This window comes from Ammodytes marinus, assembly GCF_949987685.1.
Source record: "Ammodytes marinus genome assembly, chromosome: 18".
Classification (NCBI taxonomy): domain Eukaryota; kingdom Metazoa; phylum Chordata; class Actinopteri; order Uranoscopiformes; family Ammodytidae; genus Ammodytes; species Ammodytes marinus.
In genome coordinates, this window is record NC_137222.1 from 24,521,210 (window position 1) to 24,547,501 (window position 26,292).

A 26,292-nucleotide genomic window follows, 5' to 3' on the forward strand; every position below is an offset into this window, starting at 1 on the left:
CACATTTGGTGCTCTTATGATTATTTTGGGGCAGCAGGACAGTTTATGTGGGACCGTGAAAATATTAGTGGTTAACATAAATGTGTTTTTCAACACAGATATATTTCTTAAGCGATATTTAGAGAGAGAGGGAGAGCAGGTCGGCCAATATATTATGTCGATATCATGTCGTGTTTGTTCTTTATATTTAGTTTTTTGCTTTTGATAAAATCTAACAAATGATAATAACAAATGAGAAGTGAAATTGACCTTAAATGAACATTTATTAAGTAAATGTCGACACAGAAAAATCAAATGCAAGGGAAAAATTTGGGCTGAAAATAAAAAAAACAGACCTAACCTTTCTCCAACCAATTATTTGATCGAACTCCTGTTTATGTAATAACATGTCACCCAGTGCAACAATGTGGCTCACTGGCGTGTTTCATTTTTTTCTGGACTACAATGGAGCTCTGTGGCTCAGAGGAAGAAGTGATAGCGGGCTGTGATACACACACGATGATTGTTACATAGAACATACATTGATTGTTGGCTTGCCTATCTTCATGAGATTTGTTAGCAATAAAAGATAAGTATGGACGAATGACTGTTTGATACATGACAATAAATAACCAGTTGTATGGAAAAACAAACAGACATGCTAATTATAATCCTCAGATTGAAAATGTAATCATATGGTGTCATCAATAGCCTCAATGTGGCCCTTTTAATGTAGAAATGTTTGACTTGACTTTTCATGTTGTCTTTCTCTTATCTTTTATCAGACCAGAGTTAGTTGTGAAGAAGCTCCGGTATTATGCCCGCTACATAGTCGTCTGTTTACTGCTCAACAAGATGGACCTGGTTAAAGTTTTGGTAAAGGTATGGACGCAAGGTTTTAAATAGAACTTATTCTAGATGATGAAATTGCCTTGCTACTTGTGCAACCCCCGCTGTAGTTTCTGAGGAGCTTGGATGCACCTGTGTACCTCATTCAAACATGCATTTTTTTCACTTCAGTGTTTGGCATATTATTGCAGGCAATTTCATGGTCTCACCTCCACATTCTCAACACCAGAGATTGGCGAGATAAGACCGTTTGATACATTGATTGTTACATTACCAAGGGGGCAAAGTGATTTTTTGGACATGGGCTGTTGTAAAAGGTTGTTCACCAGAAATGATATCTAGGAACTTCAAGGATCACAACCTGGGTGGACAACCTGGTCAACTACCTGCTGGAAAGCTACAGCGGGCCGAAATAGAACATCAGAACCATGGTTTAATGCGAGGGTAAAATTATTTTTTTTTAACTTATTGATATCATCATGAAACTTTGCCAGTTGATTACTGGCATTAAAACAATGATTTTTTTGTATTGAAGTTTTTTTTTTAAATGTTGGAATATATATGCAAATTTGGCATATTTCACAAATTATGCACAAATTTGTATATATTTAAAAACAAAAAATCTAGATATTGGCTACAGCAAGAGTTGAAATCTTTATTGCATTTTGACTTTATACAAGTGTGTTGAGTTTCTACATAACAAACTTCCTCTGTGAGAAATGGTGTGATAATTCTGGTTTGATAGTGTATAAATAAACGTGATTTGATAGTTTTTTTCATTACTCTGACCCAGAAATCTCAACTTCTAAAGCACTTACATCAACTAAACTTTCCATAATCATTCTTAGCACTATTCTGTAGGTTATTATATAAGAAGGATTTTTTCACATGTTGTTCATAGTCTGATTTATGAGACATTTTCTTCTTCAAAACATGCCGTAATGCATTTTTAAAACCTGTACATAGTATTTTTTGATTTATAAAATTATAAAAGGCTGTGTAAAAATTCTTCTTTAATAATATTCAGAATAGTGCTAAGAATGATTATGGAAAGTTTAGTTGATGTAAATCATTTAGAAGTTGAGATTTTTGGGTCAGAGTAATGAAAAAAAACTATCAAATCATGTCAATCTAACCACTATCAAACCAGAATTATCACACCATTTCTCAGAGGAAGTTTGTTATGTAGAAACTTAACACACTTATATAATGTCAAAATGCAATAAAGATTTTAACTCTGGCTTTATCCAATATCTAGATTTTTGGTTTTTAAAGATATGCAAATGTGTGCATAATTTGTGAAATATGCCAAATTTGCATATAGTAGGGGAGAACGGGGTAATCTGAGCCACTTTTTACATTTGCTCCCCTCTAAGCGAGCTAAAATGATTTATCACTCAAATTTACACATTTCCCATTAATTCAGGATGTTTCCTAGACATGGGCATTAGCAGAATTTTTTCAAGACAAAGGGCAGTGAAAATATGATTGTTTTAAAAAAAAGTTGTCATGTGGCTCACTTTACCCCAGCTGTGGGGTAAACTGATCCACTTCTTTCCACTCTGAAACTACCATAACAACACATATTGTAACAGTAAGAATCCTGAAAGCTAGTCGCACATTCCAGAACTAATGTCGGACTAGTAAAAGAATGATGGGGTTTGGTCAATTAAGCAAAGCAAATTTTCTAAACACTTGAAAGTAACTCTAAACAAAATCAAATACAACATATTATAATTCAAAAGGTTTTAATAAGATTCAAATGAAAGATAGAACCAGTTAGATTAGAACACAGTCTGGGGGTCAGAACACTGGACCCTTAGAGCCAGCTAGTGTCTGGGGGTCAAAGCATAGGAAAATCAGAACCAGCGAGAACAGCGTGGGACTCAGAACACAGGAGAAGACCCAACTGGATTATAACATCAGCCTGTCATACTCTACAACTAGGCCTACTCTACATTCCAGCCCTGAAGGTTACAGGGAAAGATGAGAAGGTGCTCTTTCCGTGTGGTTGCCCCAGGTCGTCTTCCTGGTGTATTTCTTTGGCATGATGGCTTTTCTACAATGTGTATGACATTAAAATAAAACATATGTCATGTAATATTACATTAAAATATGTTTAAGACTAAACTTAACTTGTGCCTCATGGTGGGGGAACGTGAGACAGTGGCTCACTTTCCCCCACAGCATTTGGCTCACTTTCCCCCACCACCACAATTTGAGAAAAAGCTACCTCTCTTAGCATTTCAGGCTAATCTTCAGTTATCAGCATCACATGGTTTCATATGTTGGTAGTTCATCAACACGTATGATAGAAGTTTTTCTACGTGAATACATTTGCTTTGGCACAACAGTTGATTAAGTTGACAGCAAGAAAATTTACTTTTACATGCAAAATACCTATTTTGGTGAAAAAAAACATGCTTACCACAGCACCATGAGGTCCTCTCTTTCAGGGTCATGGGGAAATGCTTGAAAACATATATCTCACATGACCACAAATGTTTTCCGTTGCCTAGATACAGGGGGTGGCTCACATTACCCGATGCCTCAGAATCCCCCGTTCTCCCCTATATTAATTTTTTTTGGAAAAAATCTTAAATAAAAAAAATCATTGTTTTAATGCCAGTAATCAACTGGCAAAGTTTCATGATGACATCTATAAGTTAAAAAAATTAAATTTTACCCTCGCATTAAACCATGGTTTGTCCTCCCAGGTTGTGATCCTTGAAGGTCCTAGATATCATTTCTGGTGAACAACCTTTTACAACAGCCCATTTCTGTTTTCCAAAAAAAGAGTGTTTTTCCCCCTGGGTAACATAGCCAGTGTCTAGAACCAGTGTCCAGAACCAAAGAGCTGTCATCACAAGGCTTTCCGCTCAAAGAAACACATTTTAATCTATTTTTTTTTTAACTTTATTTATTTATTTATTTATTTTTATTATCCTGGAAATATTTCAAGGCCCGGTACAAACTGGTCCAGGGGCAGGGGTGGGAGTCGCTGGTTTTCATGACCTCTTCTGTAAGCTTGATGCATGTGTGTGCTTTCTGCAGGAATTATCTGAGGAAATCGAAGATTACACACAGCGATTCAACACAGAGGACCAATTGGAATGGAACCTGGTTCTACAGGAGGTGGCAGCTTTTATAGAGGTACTGGAACACAACTCAGTACCTTCTTCAATATTTATTTGATTATCCATTTTACATGGATTACAATTTACCATTGTCCTGGGGCCGTATTCACAAAACATTTTAAGGCTAAAGGCCAGGACACACCAGTCCGACTACCCGAAAATGGAGACTGCCGATTCAGGGAGCTCCAGTCTTCCCGTCGCGGCCGAAAAAGTGCAAAGAACACGCCAAACCTACTGCTGACTTTCCGTATGCTCTGCGCTTGCGCAGGACATAATGTCTCCATAACAGCAGACGGCGCTAATCTGTATTGTGGCCCGAAAAAATACGGAAGCCGGAAATGATGGGACGGCTCTCTAGACCATAAACATAGATAGAAATACGTATTTATATTTATGGACCATAAAGAGCACCATTTTTAGCAGAGAGTGTCGAGCAGTCAACAAGGGTTGATGCATGTGAGTACTTGCTGAACGAAACAAACAAACACATTAAAACGATGGCTAAGTGTTGTTAGCTGTTTGTGCTACCCGCCTCACTTCCGGGCTTCACTGATTCGCTAACCCTCCACAAATCAAATTGCTCCAACTGAAAGACTGCCCGCCGCCGATTGAACATTGAACATGTTCAATCGGCTCAAAAGAAGCCCGACTACATCTACGACGACCGATTTCACGGCACACACCAAACAGATTCGTGTCCCCGCCCCCTCCCGACTCTACGACGGCGATTATCGGGCCGGTGTGTCCTGGCCTTTAGGTCCTAACGTGCTGATTTAGGAGTAACTCTCAAAAATAAGGGGCGTTTCACTCCTAATTTTAGGACTCCTAACTTTTTAAGATAAGTGTAATTCACAAAGCATTTTAGCGCTGAAACTAGCTCCTAAATCTATGAAAAGCTAGGGGTCCTCGAGAGGTGTCCTAAGTCACTAAGAGTAGATCACAGACAATCTTTTGATGGTGTTTTGGAGAGATTTAATGCTAGTGAGCTTTACAAAAGGTACCTTAATAGCTGTAAGTGGTTAATGATCTTAGTAAAGCTATATTTAGAAAGTATAGACACATTTATATTTATTACATTTATATAAAAAAAAAAATATTAAGTTCCTTTTCCTGCAGTTGCTTTGGGTTTACGATGCGCTGAAAGTTACTGTTGTCACGTTTGGGTTTAATTTCCTACTAGAGGCCTATATGGCGCTTCGCAGCATCTCCTCCGTTCCACAGGTCTGCTACTGTATAGTTGCGCGTCTCGCCTTTTTCCTTCCGCATACACTTTACGATTTCGCCGGCTGTTATTTCTTAATTGTGAATTTCCTGGTTTGTCGCTGTCTGACTATTGCTGCATAGTCCGCCGTTGAGAGAAATACAGTGAGAGTGCATGGCGTGCAGCTCTTCAATGAGGATATTTTTTACGATTCAAATCATTGTAAAATTTAAAATGAATGTGGGGCTTTTGTAGGTTAATTGTGAAATAATGTGTGGGAAACCCTGCAGTATCTTGGTTTCATGTTAAATCAGTGTCACTTGTCATTAATTGTATATTAAAAACTCTTTACTTTAATACAGCGACACGATATGGATATCTCCCACAGTGTTTCTATCATAAATTCACTCTTAGCTCTCATTCCCTCTCAGCCAATCACTGTGGGCATAGAAGGTATGAACATGACATCATCCATAGCAACAGGGTCAACACCGCCCTCTAGTCTTAGCTTAGGAGTCCCTCCCATTCCTTAGTAAAAGTTGGTCTTATCAGCTTTGTGAATAGGTTTTAAGAAATTACTCCTTACTAAGAACTTGTAGTGCTCCTTAGGAGTACTCTTAGTGCTAAGATAAAATGTTTTGTGAATACGGCCCCTGATGTCTGCTGATTTCAAACAGAGGGTTGAAGTTAGTCACTGAAATTAAAATCTTAAAGGTTCTGTCAATAGAATTGATTGGTATTTTTCAGAACAGACTTGGTACGAATGAAATATAATAGTCATAAGTAGGTTTTCATTAGTGCAAAATCAAAGTTTTTTTTATTCAGTATAAGAGTTTTATTTCTACTGTACATAGGATGTTGCACCACCATTTTTCTAAAGTAGCACAGAACGGACACATTTTTATATAGTGGGCATCCTGGGGAAATGCACCTGTTGGAAGACCAAGAAGAAGAAGTACTATAGAATAAATAACTGAATACATCTTCATCTCATCACTTGATATTGTGAAAAGACTTGAGGCATCTTTAGTAACTACCTTCTTGTCCTTGAAAGCCACTCTAGCTTCTGTAATTATTGGAAATAGAGGGGGATAGCAAGGGAGCGTTTTAATCTGGAAACTTACCACTAGATGTCTCTAAATATTCCATAATTACACACTGTACACCTTTCAATTCAGCCTTTAATATTTCTGGTAAATTAAAAAGGTCTCTCTACAGCTCCAAAAAAAAAATAAGAGACCACTCAAAATGTTCTGTGTCTCTTGTTTTACTCTTTAGAGGTATATATTTGAGTAGAATGAAAATGTTGATTTAATAATTGAACTACTGACAACATGTCTACCAAATTCGCAATACAAATATTAGCATATAGAGCATTTTCAATAAGTAATGTAGAGATGAGGATTTAAGAAAAATCCAGACTGGTCTCTTCATTTTTTCAGGGGCTGTATAGAGTTGTCTCGTGCCTGGTACATTGTGTCAGCTTTTGGCTCACTGCTCTGTGTTTCTATCCACTTGTTAAAACAGGCGGATCCCGTGGTGGTTCTGAATGACAATAACTCTGTGGTGGTGACCAGCAATCGGCTGCAGGAGAGCAGTGTGCCGCCGCTGGAACAAGGCATGGTGGTCGGACAGCTGGTCCTTGCAGATGCACTAATCATCGGCAACTGTAACAACCAGGTTTTAACCCACTAATTCTAATTCACCCTTCCTAACAGCGCATACACATCAACACAGTCCTTGTTGCTGGCTTTCAAACAGACAATATCAAACACTGGACACCTTTTTCAAACTTACCAGTATAACCTGGGGATCTGTTATAAAACATAATAATATGTAGTTTACTGCTATTTTCTAGGATAGAGGCCTATTGCAATAACTACCAGTATGAACAGATTTGTTTTTAAATAGCAGGAAGGAGTTTTTTTGAGAATTTTGATCATTTTCTACTACTTGAAAATACAATTCTGAGGTACCAATGAAATGCAAAAGTAATCCAGGCCCTCTCCTATGTGTCACGCACAGATAGCATGGATTTCTCCACCGGTGTAAAACACGTGTTTGATAAAGAATACTTCATGAATCTGGAGTTGGATGGACTAAAACATTTTTAAAAAAAATTATCAAATTATTACTTAATGTTTACAACTTCTACAATTCTAGACACTTTGTCACCCTCTAGCTAGCTGCTGCCTCAGGGTCCTAATAGAGGCCATGTCTTGGTGGACATCTCCATCCTACCTAACAATGTGACATCGACCTGTTCATAGTGTGTTCTGTCTTCAAGCTCTGTGACAGAGTTTTTTTTTAAACAAAACTATGCTTACTGAAGTTACTCACCCAATCCCACAGTGTGCGTCCTGCACATCTAACAAACATGTTGAATGCATTTTTCCGTCCTCATCAATCACTCACAAAGTGTTTCTACTTATTACATTTTGAAATCAGCGTTGTTCTCATTCATGTGCACTAGCTTTAAATCTTTCTACTTCATTGCTTTTGTGAGCACACTGCTGTACATTGTAAAAGAAATTGTGGAAGTACCACCATTTTGTTGGTAGTAGCCCTGTGTCCAAATGCATATCTTTAATTTATTTTATCTGGTGTTTGTTTCCACCAAGAAAAAGAAACTCTCCCCACTCATACGTCAAATGAATCCATCCAACATGTGTTCTCTATTTCCAGCTTTAGGAGAGAAATAAAACCTGAAAAAACTCTGACCTTTGTAAGATCTATGGGACAGAGATACCTCAAATACTATAATATCCACCAGTTTCCCCAATAGTAAGTAAATGTCATTGTTTCTTTCTCCCTCCCTTTAGGTGAAGTTCAGTGAGTTGACTGTGGATATGTTCCGCATGCTTCAAGCTTTGGAGAGGGAACCTGTGAACCTGGCCACACAGACCTCCAAACCAGGAACACTGGTGAGAGCCATGTCTGAACACAGTCCCTGCGTTCCAATCCCCCATACTCTCTGCTATTTAGTATAGTAGAAAAATATTTAGGGTGTCCCAATTTTTGCGGTCAGATTTAGCATTGCTTAAAAAATACCAGGATGCCCTACTAAATTTTTTTTAAATGTTAGTGTTGAAAACAGCACGCTATTTGGGCTGATTCTGACCCACAATCCAGTGTGCACCAGTAGTGACGTCACATCGACAGAGCCTCTGTATGAAAACAACTAGGGGATGCGACGGATATATAGGCAAGAGGCAAGATCAAGGAGCTATGTTATGATGAAATAAATAAATGAAAGTATTTCCCAATTGTTCGCGTACTGCAGTGCTTCTCAAATGGTGGGGCGCGCCCCCCTGGGGGGGGCGCCGTGAGTTGTCAGGGGGGGCGGGGCGGGGCGCGGGCTGCCTTGATTTCCAACTGACAAAAAAAAATGTTTTTTTTTTTTTTTTTTTTTAAAGTGCTAGCAAGCGCTATGTGTGCTTGTGTATGGTCATATCCGCGGGAAAGGCTGAGATTTGCAGTACATAAATGTCCACATGTGTCTCCAAGTGTCTCTGTAGGTTATTTAAAAATAAATCAAGCAAGTAGACTAATAATAACGTTAATTAATTATTGGTTATCGCATGAAAGAAGGCCTATTGGCCTATATTATAATAAAAAAAAACACCTTAACTATGTTTACAGTTTAAAAATGTTTTGAATGAAATGCAAACCTCAGTGAATCATTTGCTCTTGTTTCTCTGTCCTGAGATTCACACAGACTGAGCAGTCTTGTTTAAATGTTACAAATTGAGCTAATAAACTGAACTTTTAATGTTTTTGCTGCAGAAGTTATCTCAGCTAATTTTTGTTATCTAATTTGATAATAAGGTGATTGTATGCAGAATGCTCGTGCCAGAAACTCATACAGTGGTTTTGTACAGATAAATAAATAAATATTGGCAGGTTCTCAATAGTATTTCAATTTAGGGGGGGCGCGAAAAAATTTCTGTCCCCTAGGGGGGGCATGACAGAAAATAATTGAGAAGCACTGGCGTACTGAATGCTACTAGATTATTGTTATGGTCATCTGTAGTATGTAGAATAGAAGTAGAAGAGTGTGCGATTTGGACTGCAGGGAGTATGTTGTTTTTAGTGAATGAACCTAAAGGTAAAAGACATCAACTGCTAAGGTGCATGGCCTTGCTGTCTTACCTTGCTCAAATGAAAAATGACATTTGTATTTCAAAATAATTTAGAGAAGACTAAACTTTCCACCCAGGCAAGTAAACATGTGATATCTCATGAATGATTGAGCCTGATTAGAGGGTATCTTCAAGGCATTCTTTTATTTCAAAGTAAAAGCTGGTGACTAAATGATGCAATTCAAAACGATCATCCAAACTAACCAGTGGAGTTACGAGTGTTTATATTGTCCTATAGGGTCTGATAAAACTGCACATTTTTTAGTGAAAAAAAGGAAAATGTCACCATCATTGCCATTCAGTAGCAAATACATGTACGTATGTGCCTGTACTTTGTCCCCTAATAGCAGCCCTGTCATCATTAAGTTAAGTTACTTTATTAGTCAATGGTTGGTTACATTGAAATTTGTCTTTTTGCATATCCCCTCTCAAGTTACCACACTTTGGAGGGGGTCATAGCGCAGGGTCAGCTGCAGTACAGCGTCCCTGGAGCAGTTTTGGGGTTAAGTGTCTTGCTCAAGGACACAATGGTAGAGATGGTGGGCACCGTAGACGTAATACCAGCCACTGCTAGTTTTACTACTAACACCCTCCTGTCCAGTGCCGGGGATCCAACCAGCGACCTCATGGTTTCTGGTCGGCCACCTTTCCTCTAGGCCATCCTACCACCCTGTCATACTTTAAACTTTAAGGGCCAGTTTCACAGACATGGATTAAGCCAAGTCCTGGACTAAATGGAATTTTGAATGGAGATTGTCCATTGAAAGTACTGTGGGATTTCCAACATATTTATGTTATATTAAAGAGAAGTTAGTGAGGTTTGAGTTAAGCAATAACTGCACCACAACACATACAGGTCAGACTGACTTAGGCCACCACTACACGACAACAAGTGTTGCAGACACAGCAGGAAGATAGGAACACGATTGCAAGATTTGGCTACGAATAGACTATCATCTGATTCTATTAAAAGCACACTATTGCTAATAAGGCTTGATATAAGATCTGTCCCGGACACACACACACACACACACACACACATGCACACACATGCACACACATGCACACTCTCAGTCACCCACAGACACACATGCACACACACACACACCCACACACACACACACACACACACAGACACACAGACACACACACACAGACGTAGTATAAAGGTGAGGACTTTCACTAGAAACTGCGCTTTTACGCCCGAGGAAAGGAAGGCTGCTGATGGAAACTCTATACCCCCAATTGTCGAGAATAGGCTAGGTAGGAAAGATAAGAACTGAACGAGAAGGTTATGATTGTAACGTATAGTTAACACCTGTGTTGATATAGCAAGAAGCTGTCTACTAAGCTGAAACCTGTGATGTCAAAACCTTTAATAAAGAATCCTGTTAGACCAACTCTCCTGCTCCCGCGTCTACCTTGAAGTGTGGTGAGATGTCTTCCTCCTTTTAGAAGTAACTATTATGCTAGTGGAAACAACAGGCCACTCGGCCACGGTAACACCTCATTGTTTTCACTACAGTACAATTTAGTCCAGAACTAGGCTTAATCCATGTCTGCGAAACCAGCCCTATGAGTGCTGAGTGATGCATCATTCCCCACTGACTCATTTTGGGTGACAAACATGATATACAAATCCACAACAACAATCCTAGATGACCGGCTATCCTGAAATACAAAAAGTAAATTGAACAGAAATATGAACAGTAATAATCTAAAGTATTTCTCCACAGGAACCCAATGAGAAGCCAGCTAAGAGAGAAAACCCTCACAAGTATTTGCTGTACAAGCCCACATTCAGCCAGCTTTTCACCTTCTTGTCTGCCTCTTTTAAGGTGAGTCATTACTTTGATCATAGGCTCCACTTGTTTATTTGTAGACGTTCAAAGTTGCAGGCATACGTCTAATATACAGTATGTGTCAATCTTAAGAATCACAAGTGTTGGATTGTGACATGGTTCCTGTGATGGAAGTTCTGTTAAGGTTTGAAGTCAACTCAGGTGGAAGAATATTTCAGGAGACTGGGATGAATTATGAAGCAATATTTATTACAGACTTGGCCAAGGAGAACCGGACTGCAACTCGGGTGACTTGCACTTCAATTCTGACAAACCCTTCCTGAGAGCTGTGTATTAACCTGGTGCTATCTCTACCACCTCCCCGGCTCGGGCACCAAGCCTACCAATGCTTTGGTTCAGAGCTGAACACAGTGAACCATAACATTTATCTATACAACTGACCTAAGTGTCTCCTAACAGGCTCCAAGGCTGACCTAGAGTCAGAGAGACAGACAGGCATAAATGAACTATTAATCTTTACCAATAATATTAACCATACTAAAGACTGAAAATTCCCTCACAGTTCCTATCTAGATGGTTAGTTTTGTGCTGTTAACGTTATATTGTTGTATCTTGTCTTACTGAGAGAATAATAATAGTGACAAAAGGTGAAGTCACTTAAAGGTGGGGTAAGCAATTCTGGAAAATGTTTGTTGACAAAATAACTTTTTTTCAAATCAGTGAATATCTCCTCACAATCTGCTTCTTGTCTTTACTGAGTGCACTGAAAACAAATCTGGTGTTAATACACAGCCTATTCTATATAGACGGCCATGTTTACATACGACGTGGCCCACCTTTACCTTTACATACCAGTTTACAGAGCCTGCGCTGTGTATTAACACCAGATTGTTTTTCCGGCGAACTCACATTACGGACAAGAAGCAGATTGTGAGGAGATATTCACTGATTTGACAAAAAAGGGATTTTGTCAACAAACATTCTCCAGAATTGCTTACCCCACCTTTAATCACTGGAGGAGGTTTTGTTTACAGAGACCCATAGTCCATGTTTACTTCTGCATTTCTGTCTCATTATTGTTTTTCTGTTTAAGTCTCATAACTTCATGCCAATAGTTAAGGAACATGTAGGTCTATGTACTGTATGCCTTACTTTTGACCTAATCAGATTTCCTCCTTCATTGCCATCACTTCCAGGAGCTGCCTGCCAACAGCGTGCTGCTTGTCTACCTGTCGGCTACAGGAGTCTTCCCAACTGGACATTCAGATTATGAAGGTAAAATGCTCAATATTACAAACCATATATATATATTTTTTTTTTTGAGGATTCTTGAAATATGGGCATGCCACGCCACCAAAACGGTTATAATTTCTGTAAAGAAGCAATTCTGGAGAATGTTTGTAGTCCAAATGACTTTTGGTAAAACTGAGTGAATATCTCCTCTCACTGGCCCTCATTTATCAAACTTGCGTGGAAACTGGTGCAGATTCTTGCGCAAATACCTCCCTACGCCAGGTATCGCGTGGTATTTATCAAACAGTCATATCTCGCCAATCTCAGCGTACGCCAGGCCATTATTGATAAATGCGGCGGCTGAAAACAATCGTATCACGCCCCTATATTTTCTCAGTTTAGAGGCCTCGCCCAGAGGTTTTACGACATGGATATGCGCATTACGGCACAGAAGAGGAACTTCTCTGAAGTAGAAATTGACAGAATAACAGCGAAAGTAGAAAAAAAATAGTTTCATTTAGGAGCATTACGGCTTCAAAGAACGCCAGAAGGCAGCAGTTAGTGATGAAATAACTGCTGCGGTCAACAGCGTTGGTGTTGACAACGATCTCCAGCTGAGGATTTTGCATTTGAGGTTTACATCAGTAGGCTATCGCTGAAATGCTATAAAACAGCATATGCAATTATATGTCGCCATTTCTTTACATAGATGAAGAAAAAGTGGTCTGACTCAAAAATCGCCACTAAAAAAGCGTGTTGCTGTTCTGAAATGCAACCAACTGGGGGTGCGGGCATAATATAAGTGGTAGAGAAGAAAAAGACGCACCAACTGTCCGATAATGGTCCCCATAAAAGAAATACACGTCTGCAGAGATTTGAATGATTAGAATATATTGGCCCTTTTAGATAGCACTACTCAAAAGGGTTTTAAAAACTAAAAATAACACGTTTTGCGTATGACAGCATGCGCTTGGCACGAGTGGTCAGCCCGGCCGTCAGCTGCACAAGCCGACCCGGCAACGATCAGCTGTGAGAGCGCCCACTGTCCTGCTCCACCAGCAGATCGGAAAAACATGCCGGTTAACGGTGGAAATAAATCGCTCGCTTAAGCGATCAATGACACATTAAAAGAGGAACTAACATCTAAAAAGTGCGTAAAATAAATAAAATGTTAAGCTGAATGTTGTGCCGTGTATTTTTTTTATCATAAAGAGCAGTGTAGGCCTACTACATATTTAATACTTAGGCTAACATTTTGAATGAATGCAGCCCCCGTGCCTCAGTGTCCCCCCAGCTGCTCCAAGATGGAGACAACTGCCCTTACGCAGTCCCATGCAGCGCTCCTAAGTGGCCGGTGTGTGCACTATTGAATCAGTGCTCCTACTCAGTTGCACATCATAAGCTGCACATTTTTAAGTGATTAATATCATTATTTCGGTCTGAGCAAACACTGCATTTGTATTATCTTCTAATAATTGTCCAGCAAAGTCATCGGCTACCCGGCACAGCCTGCACTGCGAGTCCATGCTGTTTACAAACTTGCGTACACGAGCTGAGAGCTGGCGTGGGATTTGAGCGTACCCTACGCTCACGTCCATATTGACAAATGCAGAAGTTTGCATGGAAATGTGCGTACACCCACTTTTCTGGTCTACGCACGGTTGATAAATGAGGGCCACTGTGTAAACAAAGGAGGCCCACCACTTACACAGATTTCCTTTATTAATGAACACGTATGGACGGACAGCGGATCGTGAGGAGATATATTTTACTGAATTTGACGAAAAAAAAAAATTTGTCAAGTTTTCTCAAGAGTAGCTGACTCCACCTTCAATCCAACACAAAGCAGGTCACTAACTTACTCAGTCACTAAGGAAGTGGGCCTTATAGTCATCTTATCTATTGCCTTGTTTCCAACGAGTAGAGCAGGTCGGGTCGGAGCGCCTAACTGGCTGAGTGCAAGCCGACAGAGACAGTGAGCGAAACAGCGCTGGCCGCCACAGATCTGTGACTATGGTGACATCATAACAGAGGGACACAGTGTAGCCCACTGATTAACTTAAAGGTGCAGTGTGTAATATGACATCATCAAGAAAGTTCTACAACGTTCTAGAATGCAACGCTCCCTGGGTAACCCCACCCCTTTCGAATAATAACAGAAGCTACAGTGGCCTTCAAGGACAAGAACAATTAAAAATGTTAAACAATGCACCTGATGACATTCCAACTATGACACTTTCAAGATGGCGGCACTAGGCCTTGGTCCAAAATATGCAGAAATATGGACATATATGAGACCCTTTCTAAGGGAAAAAATAATAATTCAAAAGAAAAATTTCAGCTATTATGCACTAAATTAAATGTACTTATGGATATTATAATTACTTTCTACAAAATCTGCTAGGAAATAAAACCCAAAATTCTACACACTGCAGGTTTAATGAAGAGGAAAAACACCACACAATAAACAGAGTGCTGCGCCGACATGTTTCGCTAAACACAAGACTCTCTTCACTCTTGCCGAGGTGAATACACGCGGCGGTTTAATGCGGAAATTATTCTTTCGACCAATCAACGGACGGCAGTGTGTAGCTCCACCACCGTTTTGGCACCCTTTCAGATGACCAGCACCCCAATGGAGGAGTACTGAAAATAAGAGCGGCTCAGAGCAGCTCAGCTCGCTTATTTTGGGACCCTACCCAACTTTTGGCAATGGAAAAGCCAAAATAAGCAGGCCGCACCAAACCGAGCCGCTCTGCTCCGTGGAAGCCAGGCATACCAGTGGCTCCATCCTTATTATTAAAGCTAGTGAGATATTCAGTATGTTTGACCTATGCTGCAGGAATGAACTAACGTACACAAAGTTGTTTCAATAAGAATTTGCTGCTTATTCAAGTGTCCACAATATATGTCTGGTGGATCATTGTATCAAGTGTACCAGCGGGGTCTTAATGCCATTCAAAAGTATTAGCCTTAGTACATTAGTATTAGTAATATTAGCCTTTTTAAATACTTTAGGGGGTCGTTATGTGACAAAAAAAGCACTTTTCAATGTTGTTATATACAAACACACACTCTGCACAAAGCTATTTTCACAGTATATCGATCTGAGTATATAATGTGAGTTTATAAGAAATTTTCATTATTAAAAGTACCATGAAATGTGTCAGAACTTCTATTATATCCTTCCTACTTTTTACAGTATGGCCTTGACGTTGGCATTCAATTTTCATTTTAACTGGCATTAAAAAGTCTTCAATTTAACTTGGGGTACCCTGTGTGTGTGTGTGTGTTGCACTCATAAATGCAGTGCAATCATGCCTTAAACGTTTCCCATAGGACCGTATGATTTTGGAGGAGTTCTCACAAACACAAATCGAGACGTGGTGAACGGAGAGACGGTGCAAAAGAAGAATCAGGCTCAGAAAGAAATGCACTGGTGAGTGATACTTTTTTCAAAATGTTCATTGGAACATTTTATAGGAAAAAGCAACCTGACATTAAAAAAAACACCAACAAACCCTCTATCCATCTTCAGCAGTGCAGAGTCTCACAATAGAAATGTACTAACATGTTACCTCATTTGTGACGTTGCAGCCTTCATCCAGGAGACTTATTCCCTTTTACCCGGAAACCACTTTTTGTCATTGTTGATTCTTCAAACAGCACAGCCTATAAGGTACGCAACACCCCCACCCCCACCCCCAACCCCACACAGCAAAAAAACAACAAAAAAACATCTATATAGTATTACATGTTTTAAACTGTGAGGGGACAGTTGGGGAGGGGGAGTGGTGAGAGTAGATGTGAGCCAAAGATACTCCCTGCGCTCCAAATCACATACTCTTTCTTTTTACTACACTACATACTAAAGTACAGAAGAGTTTTAGGGCCACAGGAGGGAAAAATAAATCAGATAAGGAAGATTTTTTTTTCATTACGTCAAGAATTAAGACCAATACTCCAAAATGCCATTGTTGTTAATGGGGCATTTATGTATTTTCAGCATACTACAATTGACGTGCATATTAAATAGTAGGGAAGTATGGGGATTGGAACGCAGGGAGTGTGTGAGGTGAAAGGCACAGGTGCTGGTGCTGTGAAAACAACAGGCATTCAGGATGGTATTGGAGTTGGCTTGCTCACCAACACAGTCAGTAGTTGGAGCTGGTACTTTATATCCCGGCACAAGATCTGTCTGATAGGGACCTTGTAAACAGGAAGTACTAATAGATAAATACGGGATACTTTTAACCTTCAGGGCATCCTTTAAAAAAAATCACACTCGGCCTCCTTCGTCACATTATGGTCCCTAAGGATTGCAATCAATATAAATATAATATGAAAACATTTTAAAATATTTTTTTTGTAATGAATTTCTTTTTCAACTTCAGTCCTTCCTATCGAGGAAAAAAAAAGCTTCTTAATTTGAATGATTTCAACCCTTTTAACATCAGCTGGCTTTACATGAAGTCACTGTTTTTTTCAAAATGAAAAAACACAAAAAATGGATTATATTGAAATAGCAATAATATTGATTTTAATGCTTTTTTTTGTAGTTTTAAGATTAAAAAATGTACCACCTTAATATCCTCCTTCGTCACATGTATGGTCCCTTAATATTGCTATCAATATAAAAAGAATATGAATACATTTGAAAAAAAAAATGTAATGAATGTATTTTTCAACTTCAGTTATTCCTTCAGAAAACATACTCATCTTCATTTTAATGATTTTAACCATTTAAATTGCCGTTGCTATACATGAATGACAGAAAAATGAATTAAAAGCATTGAGCTGTTTTTCTGTTTGGATACACACACACACACACACACACACACACACACACACACACACTTATTTGTCGAAACACACATGTACACTACACTGTGCCATCACTAGGGAGTATTTTAGCTGAAATAATTTATTCATTTTGCCTATAGCGGCCTAAGTAGCAGAGGAGTGCAATATTAAATCTCAGCCTGTATTTGAAACCAATGGCATGTGAGAAAATGGATGCAACTAATAAAAACACAAAAAATGAAACATTTCAAGTCATTAGTGCAAGGAAGCAAAACAATAAATACATTCTTGTTTCTATCATCTATTGGCAGCAGGGTCTAAAAAGTGTTGTTATATTGGAAGTCAATGTGACCAAAAATGGGCGAAGAAGGGTGAGTGTGACTAAAATGAATATACAGTGCATTATAGGGTTGATATTTGAACTGAGGTCAAAATTCATTAATTGGTCAGAAAACATAAGCCTTCACCAAATATGAATTAATTTGCATGAACACAGCCTCAGCAGTTGTAAAATGAAAACAACAATATGACCAAAAATTGTCCCGGGATGCAGTGAGGGTGCCAAAATGTTTTAAAAAAAGTTAGTAGGCGTTCAAATGGTATTGTCACATTGAATGTACATTGTTATAATTAATGACTTGCTCTGTCTTTTGTTCATCCTAATAGAATTTCACAAATCTGTTTGGCCAGCCTCTGGTGTGCCTACTATCACCTACTGCATATCCCAAGAGTGTACAAGGTGTGTGTCATTCACATTTATACATTAAAGCAGAAGTTTGATGATATTCCATTTTTCTTAACTGTCAACAAATAATAATAATATGAAACCTTTTTATAAATATGTTATTATGTTTATCATAAACTTGGTTATTTAGGTGTTCACCTAATGTAACCAAATGTTGTGCTCACATTTTTCTAGGCAAACCTTTTAAAAGAAACTTAACTTTTCTCGTGTGTGTGTGTGTGTGTGTGTGTGTGTGTGTGTGTGTGTGTGTGTGTGTGTGTGTGTGTGTGTGTGTGTGTGTGTGTGTGTGTGTGTGTGTGTGTGTGTGTGTGTGTGTGTGTGTGTGTGTGTGTGTGTGTGTGTGTGTGTGTGTGTGTGTGTGTGTGTGTGTGTGTGTGTGTGTGTGTGTGTGTGTGTGTGTGTGTGTGTGTGTGAGCAAGAGCAAACTCAACTGGGACACACATCAAAACATGATGGCCCCATATAGTTAACAGTGGTCAGAGACTCTACAGAGAACATGTAAATTAAGATCACTAGGAAAACCCCTCTTAAACCTCATCATATATTCCCTAACATTCCTGTGTGTGTGTTTTCAGACCAGTCTCAGCGTGGGAGTCTCTTCACTCTGTTCCTGTACAGCCCACTGCTGGCGTTCTCCTCTGTGTGTGGCTTAAGCAATGTGAGACGAGGCCTGTGGGAGAGGGCGCAAGAATTTCTATCCAAAGTCTACCATGACATTGGGCAGATGATAACTCGATCAAGGACTATAGGTAGAACATCTCCATATATTCTCTCATGACTGCTGTACTGTGTTTTGTAGAGTGGAGTGGCCCATTTACAGTGTATAATCGTAGACGTTTCTTTAAAAATATTATAAATGATTTTATTTTAAATAATTTTTTGGGGGGCTTTTCTGCTTTATTATAAGACAGAGATGAAATGGGGTAGAGAGGAGAATGACCTGCAGAGAATATAATTTGCTGATTATAGCCTATCTCAGAATGATCTGCATCGGCCAAAAAAAATGGCAGATTATGAATCAATTTGAAATAGCAGAAGAATTTGTGAAATTGTGATTTTTACATGAATGTATTTTTTTCACCACCACTAATCTACAGCTGGTTTCCCCCCGTCTCTTCAGATCAAGCCTTTTTACAATTCTTTGGTGACGAGTTCCTGCGGCTGCTGCTGATCCGCTTTGTGTTCTGTTCAGCTGCTCTCAGACTGCACAAACTCTTCAGGGTGAGTCACTGCTGCTGGAGCTGTCCTAAGGATGGGGCTGTTTGTTTAAATCATTTAATACATTTATTCACGATAAAGAGCAGGTTTAGTCTACAGGCTGGTGATGTGTGTCCCACCTAACACCCACTCTTGATGCACATTGGTACTAATACTGGATGAGGCAAAGCTTATTTATTGGTCTTTACAGATGATTGTCACTTCAAATCAAAATGTTGCCCTTCTTTACCTGTTACATGAGTTTTATTAATAAGAGTAATAGCCTAAATGATTTTTTTCTTTTTTTGTATAAATAGATAGTATCCTCTACAGTGTTTCCCACAGGTTGAGAATTTATTTGGGCGGTTTCAGTAATACATTTGTCAAACAAAGATATACAAAGAAATACAATTTTACATATTAACAAACCAGACTATACACTTTGACGGTATCCAATTTTTGATACCTTTTTAAATCGTCCTCAAATTATACCTCGGTACACAGTGTTACCTTTGTGTAATTGCGTTGGTCGTTTTATAAAAATGTTTTCCTTCTACTATTTACTACTTCAGCAGCAGCTGTAGCCTTTATGTTTTAGTTTCTCGCCCTACAATACTTTTTACGAGATCACATTGAACCTATCACAATGAGCTATCTACTTATTTTGTCTTTTTGTCTGTATAAAAAAAAATAAAACATTATTTTTTTTTATACAGACAAAAAGACAAAATAAGTAGACACATACAATACATGCACAACCCCCACCCCCACCCACACCCCCACCCTCACACAGACAGACAAGAAATGCAACAAAATAAGCAAATAAGACAAGATGATCAAGAAATAAGCTATAAACACACACACAGAAACAAAAAGAGAAAAATAAACACAACTGGGGCACACCTCTCATGTCCACTGCAGGTGGTGTTGAGGGGGGTCAGACACTTCAGGCCCCGATGTGCTGCAGCACCGGGCCCCACACGTGCTGCCGGACAGCTCATATTTTAGCTTCTCTATATGTAGGATGCCCACCAGTTCCCCCAGCCAAGTGTCAAACCTTGGGGCCAGGTCCGATTTCGAAAATGAAATCTTTTCTAGCTTGATAAAGAACATAACATCACTCAACCAGAAAGATGAGAGGGGAGGATTTTGAGATTTCCACTCAAAAAGTATTCTTCTCCGAGCTAGAAGAGAGGAGAAAGCAATAACATCTGCCTGCGCTCTTGAGTAAGTAGAAGGCACCAAGGGGACCCCAAAAATGGCTATATAAGGACATGGTTGAAGGTTTAGCTGCAGGACGTCAGATAATGTTTAGAAGACCGAACACCAAAAATTGTTCAGTCTTGGGCAGAGAAAAAACATATGACTGTGGTCATACAAGCCACACCGGTTGCAGCTATCATCTACGTCAGGGTATATTTCTGCCAATTTGGCTTTAGAGAAGTGGGTTCTATGGAATACCTTAAACTGTATGAGCCCAAGGCGAGCACAGGATGATGTTGAGCTCATTCTTCCTCATTCGACCTTGTCTGCACCATCAATCTCCCTATACTCAACCTCCACCCATGCCCCTTTCCCCTCTCTGATCACAAACTTATACTGTTCACCATCCTCTCCCCCACCCCCACCCCCTCAGAGAAATCACCTTCCGTAACCTCAAATCCATTGATCCCACCATCTCTGTGACCTACTCTCCTCCACCCTCCCCCTGGACTCAACCCTCAGCTCACCTGATGAGCTTACAAACCACCTTAATTCTACCCTGTCTTCCTCCCTCAACACCCTGGCCCCCCTAAAAACCAAAACTGTCTCCTTTAATACTTCTTCCCCCTGGTTCACACCTGCACTCCGCAAATTGAAACAGACCGGCTGCCAACTCGAATGACTCTCCAAAAAAACTTCACTCACAGTCCACCACCAAGCCTACAAACTCCACCTCACTACCTAGAAAGACGCCCTCACCGCTGCCAAGTCTGCCTACCTCTCCGCCATCTTCTCTGACCCCTGCCAAAACCCCAGAACCCTCTTCTCCACAGTGAGCAACCTCCTCAAACCCTGGACCGGCACCCTCTCCACCTCCACCCCAGATCTCTGCAACTCATTCCTCCAGTTTTTCGCTGACAAAATCACCACCATCAACCATTCACTTTTCCCTGTACATGAACCCCCTGCACATTCAATGGCCCCTCCCCTACCCATTTCGCTGGACCTCCCAACCCCTCCTCCCCATTGCCGTCTCTCCCACTTCGACCTGGTTACCCCTCTTGCACTCTCCAAGCTTATAAGCTCCTCCAAACCTACTACCTGCTCCCTTGACCCCCTCCCCTGCTCAAGTCCTGCCTCCCCGTTCTCTGCCCCTACCTCACTAAACTCATTAACTCCTCACTGTCCCATTGAATTGTCCCCTCTGCTTTCAAATCTGCTGCTGTCACCCCCACCCTCAAGAAACCTGGTCTCGACCCCGCCTCCCTCTGTAACTACCGCCCAATCTCCAACCTCCCCTTCCTCTCCAAAACCCTTGAACGCATAGTCACCAAACGACTCCAATCCCATCTCCACGCCAATAACCTCTTTGAATCCCTCCAATCTGGCTTCCGCCCCCTCCACAGCACAGAAACCGCTCTCGTCAAAATCCCCCCACAACCCCCCCATCTCCCACATTGAATCCTGCCTGTCTTCCCTTACACTCTGGATGAAAAATAACTTCCTCAAACTCAACAGCAACAAAAGTGAACTCCTCCTAATTGGCTCCAAATCCACCCTCAGCAAACTTACAACCCCCCCTACACTCACTATTGATGGCACCATGGTCTCCCCCTCCCCCCAGGCCCGCAATCTTGGCATAATTTTTGATCCCACCCTCTCCCTTGAACCCCACATCCGTCACACCGTCAAAACCTCCTTCTATCACCTCCGTAATATTGCAAAGATTAGATCCTCCCTAACACCCCACGCTGCTGAAATACTCATCCATGCCTTCATCTCCTCCCGCCTTGACTATTGCAATTCACTCCTCGCCGGCATCAGCACCACCTCCATCAACAGACTCCAACGTGTCCAGAATGCAGCTGCCCGTCTCTTCACTCACACCAACTCGTGGAACCACATCACCCCAGTCCTCAAAAAGCTCCACTGGCTCCCCATTTCATTCCGGATCGATTACAAACTCCTGGTCCTCACCTAAAAGCCCTCCACCATCTGGCCCCCCCATATCTCACTGACCTCCTCTCCCCCTATCAACCCCCTCGGGCCCTCAGATCCTCCTCAGCCAGTCTCCTCTCCACCCACACATCAAAACTCTGCAGCTTTGGTGACAGAGCTTTCTCCAGGGCAGCTCCCATGCTCTGGAACAGCCTGCCCCAACATATCCGTGACTCTGAGTCCCTCACCATCTTCCAGTCCAAACTCAAGACCCATCTCTTCTCCTCTGCCTAACCCTAGTTCACCCACCAACCCAACTCTACATGTTCTTTTTGTTTGTTTATTGTTTTGTTTTTGTAAAGCGCTCTGAGTGAGAGAAGAGCGCTATATAAATAAAATGTATTATTATTATTATTATTATTCTATTGATTGCCTTAACCCACCAGTCATCTGTGAAATCCACATTTAATTATTTTTTCCCATGCAACCTTAGCTTTGAGCACAGGTTTGTTATTGAGCGACATATACCCGGGATATAAGAGCTTTCTGATTGGGACTTAATTTAAGTAATTCCTGCCAGGGCAAAGTGGGTGGTGAGGGAAATGAAGGATACTGCGTGCAAATGAAGTGTCTTATTTGTAAGTAACGAAAGAAATGTGAACGTGGCAAACCAAATGTTTTAACAAGATCTGTAAAGCTGGAAAAAACTCCACTTTCATATAAATCCAAGAGGCAATTAATGCCTTTTGCTTTCCACAGAGAAAATGATGCATCTAAAGCAGGGGAAATAGGTGGTTACCAACTATGGGAGCAAGTATAGACAAGGATGAGAATTTGAAATGGCACCGGAACTGATACCAGATCTTAAGGGAAGCCAACACAATTGGGTTTTTGGTGTGCTTAGACGGGACAGTTGGAAGAGGGGAACACAGCAGCGCCGAGAGAGATGTTGACAAACAAGACTTTGATTCAATGGACCCCCAAGAGGTGTTAACAGCATGGAACCAAAACAACAGCTTTTGAATATTAGCTGACCAGTAGTAGTACATAAAGTTTGGCAGGGCAAGGCCCCCTCCAAATGTACTCATTTCTAGTACGTTCCTACTAATTCTTGGGTGTTTTCCTTCCCAGATGAATGATGTAATAAGCTTATTCAAGGATTGAAAGAAGGATTTTGGTAAAAATATTGGAATGGATTGGAATAAGTCTTTAGTCTGGTTAAGTAGGGGAGTGAAATTTGCAGCCAGAAGAGCTGAGATGGACGGAGTGATATTGCCCCCTAAATATTTTAACACTGAGCGACTAACACTAAATGGCAAATTTAACTGCTGGAGGTCAGAGGGGGGGATGTTAAGAGGGAAACACTCACTTTTCTGCAGATTAAGCTTATACCCGAAAAAAGAGCCAAATTCATTAAGAATAGAGATAACAAACGGAATAGCCGTGGCAGGATTTGCGACATAGAGCAAGAGGTCATCCGCATATAATGACACACAATGTTTGATTCCCTCGCGATAGATTCCCTGAAGTAGGGCTATGGATAGGGGCTCGATAGCTAGGGCAAATAAAAGCGGACTTAAGGGGCAGCCCTGTCGGGTCCCGCGTGATAGTGGAAAATAATCAGAGTATAGAAAAGACGAATCCATGAGCTAAAGCGGTCACCAAAACCAAATTTTTTTAAGAGCAGTAAATAAATACAGCCATTCTACTCGATCAAAGGCCTTTTCGGGATCCAGTGATATTACAACTTAAGGACTTTTAGAGGTTGGGGTCGAATAAATTATGTTCATTAATGTTCTGATGTTGAAGAAAGAATGACGCCCTTTAATGAATCCTGTCTGCTCCTTCGAGACGATATCCGGCAAAACTGCCTCGAGACGAGTTGCTAGAACCTTCGCTAAGACCTTGACATCAACATTGAGGAGAGATAAAGGCCTGTAGGACCCGTAACAAGTAGGGTCTTTATCCTTCTTTAGTAGGAGAGAGATTGGGTCAGGGTAGGTGGTAGTGTACCCCGTTCGATTGACTCACTATATACAGCTAGAAGAAGTGGGGCTAGTTTGCTAGTACATTTCTTAAATAACTCTGTGGGATAGCCATCAGGGCCAGGGGCTTTGTTACTTTGCATTGAACTTATTGCATCAACTATTTCCTGTAGCACCATGGCGAATCTAGGTTGTGTCCAATTGCAGGGTCAATAGTGGGTACATTGAGATTATTAAAAAATCGGTCCATGGTGTTGTTGTCGGATTGCGAGTCCGATTGGTAAAGAGCTGAATAAAATGTTTTGAATGTTGCATTAATATCAGAAGGGGCAGACAGGAGAGAACAGAGTGGGTCCTTAATTTGAGTAATGAGATGTGAGGAAGTTGGCGCTTTAGCTGATGGGCGAGCAAACGACCACCCTTATCGCCATGTTCATAGTAATTACTGCGAGATTGCAAAAGCATGCGTTCTGCCTGCCTAGTGGTAAGCAAATCAAATTCGGCCTGCAGACCCAAGCGCTCCTTGAACAGTTCAGGACTAGGGTTACTGGCATATTGGTGATCTAAATTGAGGATTAGGTCCGTGAGTCGAGTCCGATCAGCTTTATACAATTTAGTTAAATTGGCAGAGTAAGCTATAATTTGACCTCTAAGGTATGCCTTTAGAGACTCCCATAGTAGAGAGTAAGCGGTAGAATCATCTTTGTTAATAGAAACAAACTCGTCAATAGAGGAGGAAACATAATCACAGAAACCCTGGTTAGAGAGAAGCAGAGAGTCCAGTCTCCACAAAGGACAGGGTCTTGGATGAGATGTTAATAGCATGTCAAGAACCAAAGGGGAGTGGTCGCTTATAACTATCGCCAAATATTCAGTGGAAACCACATTAGGAAGGAGACTAGCGTCCACAAAAAAATAATCAATTCTAGAATAGGAGTGATGTACCGGTGAAAAAAAAGAAAATTATTTTGCATGTGGATTACGAAACCTCCATGGATCAGCGCATCCGTTTTGTAACATAAAGTCTGCAAATGCCCTTGACATGGAAGAGGGATGAGCTAGTCTGGGGCTGGAGCGATCTAATTCAGGGTTAATAACGAAGTTCAAATCACCACCAAAAATTAATCGATGTGTATTTAAAGCTGGGAGGCTGCTAAGTAATCTGTTCGCAAAGCCAGCATCATCAAAGGTAGGAGCATACACGTTGGCCAGTAAAACAGGTGTCTGCTGTATGGTACCTGTTACAATCAAATAACTTCCATTGGGGTCTGAGATCGAGCTAGTGGGAATGAATTGTGTTCTCTTATGGATCAATATAGCCACACCCCTAGCCTTTGAGTTAAAGGTAGAGTGGAAGACTTGGCTTACCCAAGATTTGCGCAATCTGACATGATCAGTATTGCGCATATGCGTCTCCTGTATGAAAGCTATATCCGTTTTTAAATGTTTAAGGTGTGACAAAACTCTGGATCTTTTAATCGGATGACCCAAGCCTTTGACATTCCATGACAGAAACCTAATAGAGTTTACTGAGTTATTAGACATCATTAGGGTAAGTGTGTAGACAGTGACCTACAAGATAATACAGTGATATGAATAGACCAAGCATAGAAAGATGATAAAAACATACATTGCATATAGATGTAAACAAGATAAAATAACACCAAGGATAACCCTCCCCCCACCCCCCAAACCCAATGTCCTCATCCCCAAACGATGAAGACGGCAGGTTGAATACAGCTTTAAACTTCCGTTGCATCTCGACAGAAAAAAAGAACGCAATCCTCTTTTCTTGCAGAGAGGCTCCAAGCGTTCAAACAGAGCACCGTGGGTGCATATAAAACACAAATGAACACCACAATTGAAAAAAAGTCACATATTTAAGCACTGTTAGCCTAGCATATCCAGCCAATAAGAGAGCCTGACAAAAAAGAGAAGAATAGAGAGAGAGAGAAAAAAAGGGAGGCACGGAACGCACAGAGGATCAGTATTCGGCGTAGCCTGCAAGGGATATCTTATTCTGGATGTATATTAGTTTTAAAATAACTATGCCTATATAATAAAATAAATTGATTTAA

The 26,292-nt window shown here is 40.5% G+C and overlaps 1 protein-coding gene across 1 annotated transcript in view; it reads left to right on the forward strand.

Moving 5' to 3' along the window:
* scai (suppressor of cancer cell invasion) overlaps positions 1-26,292 on the forward strand; it is a gene marked incomplete at its 3' end in the record, with an annotated part of 37,904 nt that overhangs the window by 10,405 nt on the left and 1,207 nt on the right. Inside the window, exons 6-16 of the mRNA XM_080046795.1 lie at positions 765-861; positions 3,883-3,981; positions 6,694-6,846; positions 7,989-8,090; positions 11,045-11,146; positions 12,307-12,385; positions 15,683-15,782; positions 15,941-16,022; positions 17,813-17,885; positions 18,467-18,640; positions 19,012-19,112. Coding sequence (XP_079902921.1) covers positions 765-861; positions 3,883-3,981; positions 6,694-6,846; positions 7,989-8,090; positions 11,045-11,146; positions 12,307-12,385; positions 15,683-15,782; positions 15,941-16,022; positions 17,813-17,885; positions 18,467-18,640; positions 19,012-19,112 — 1,162 coding nt within the window. The remainder of the gene's footprint in view (positions 1-764; positions 862-3,882; positions 3,982-6,693; positions 6,847-7,988; positions 8,091-11,044; positions 11,147-12,306; positions 12,386-15,682; positions 15,783-15,940; positions 16,023-17,812; positions 17,886-18,466; positions 18,641-19,011; positions 19,113-26,292) is intronic.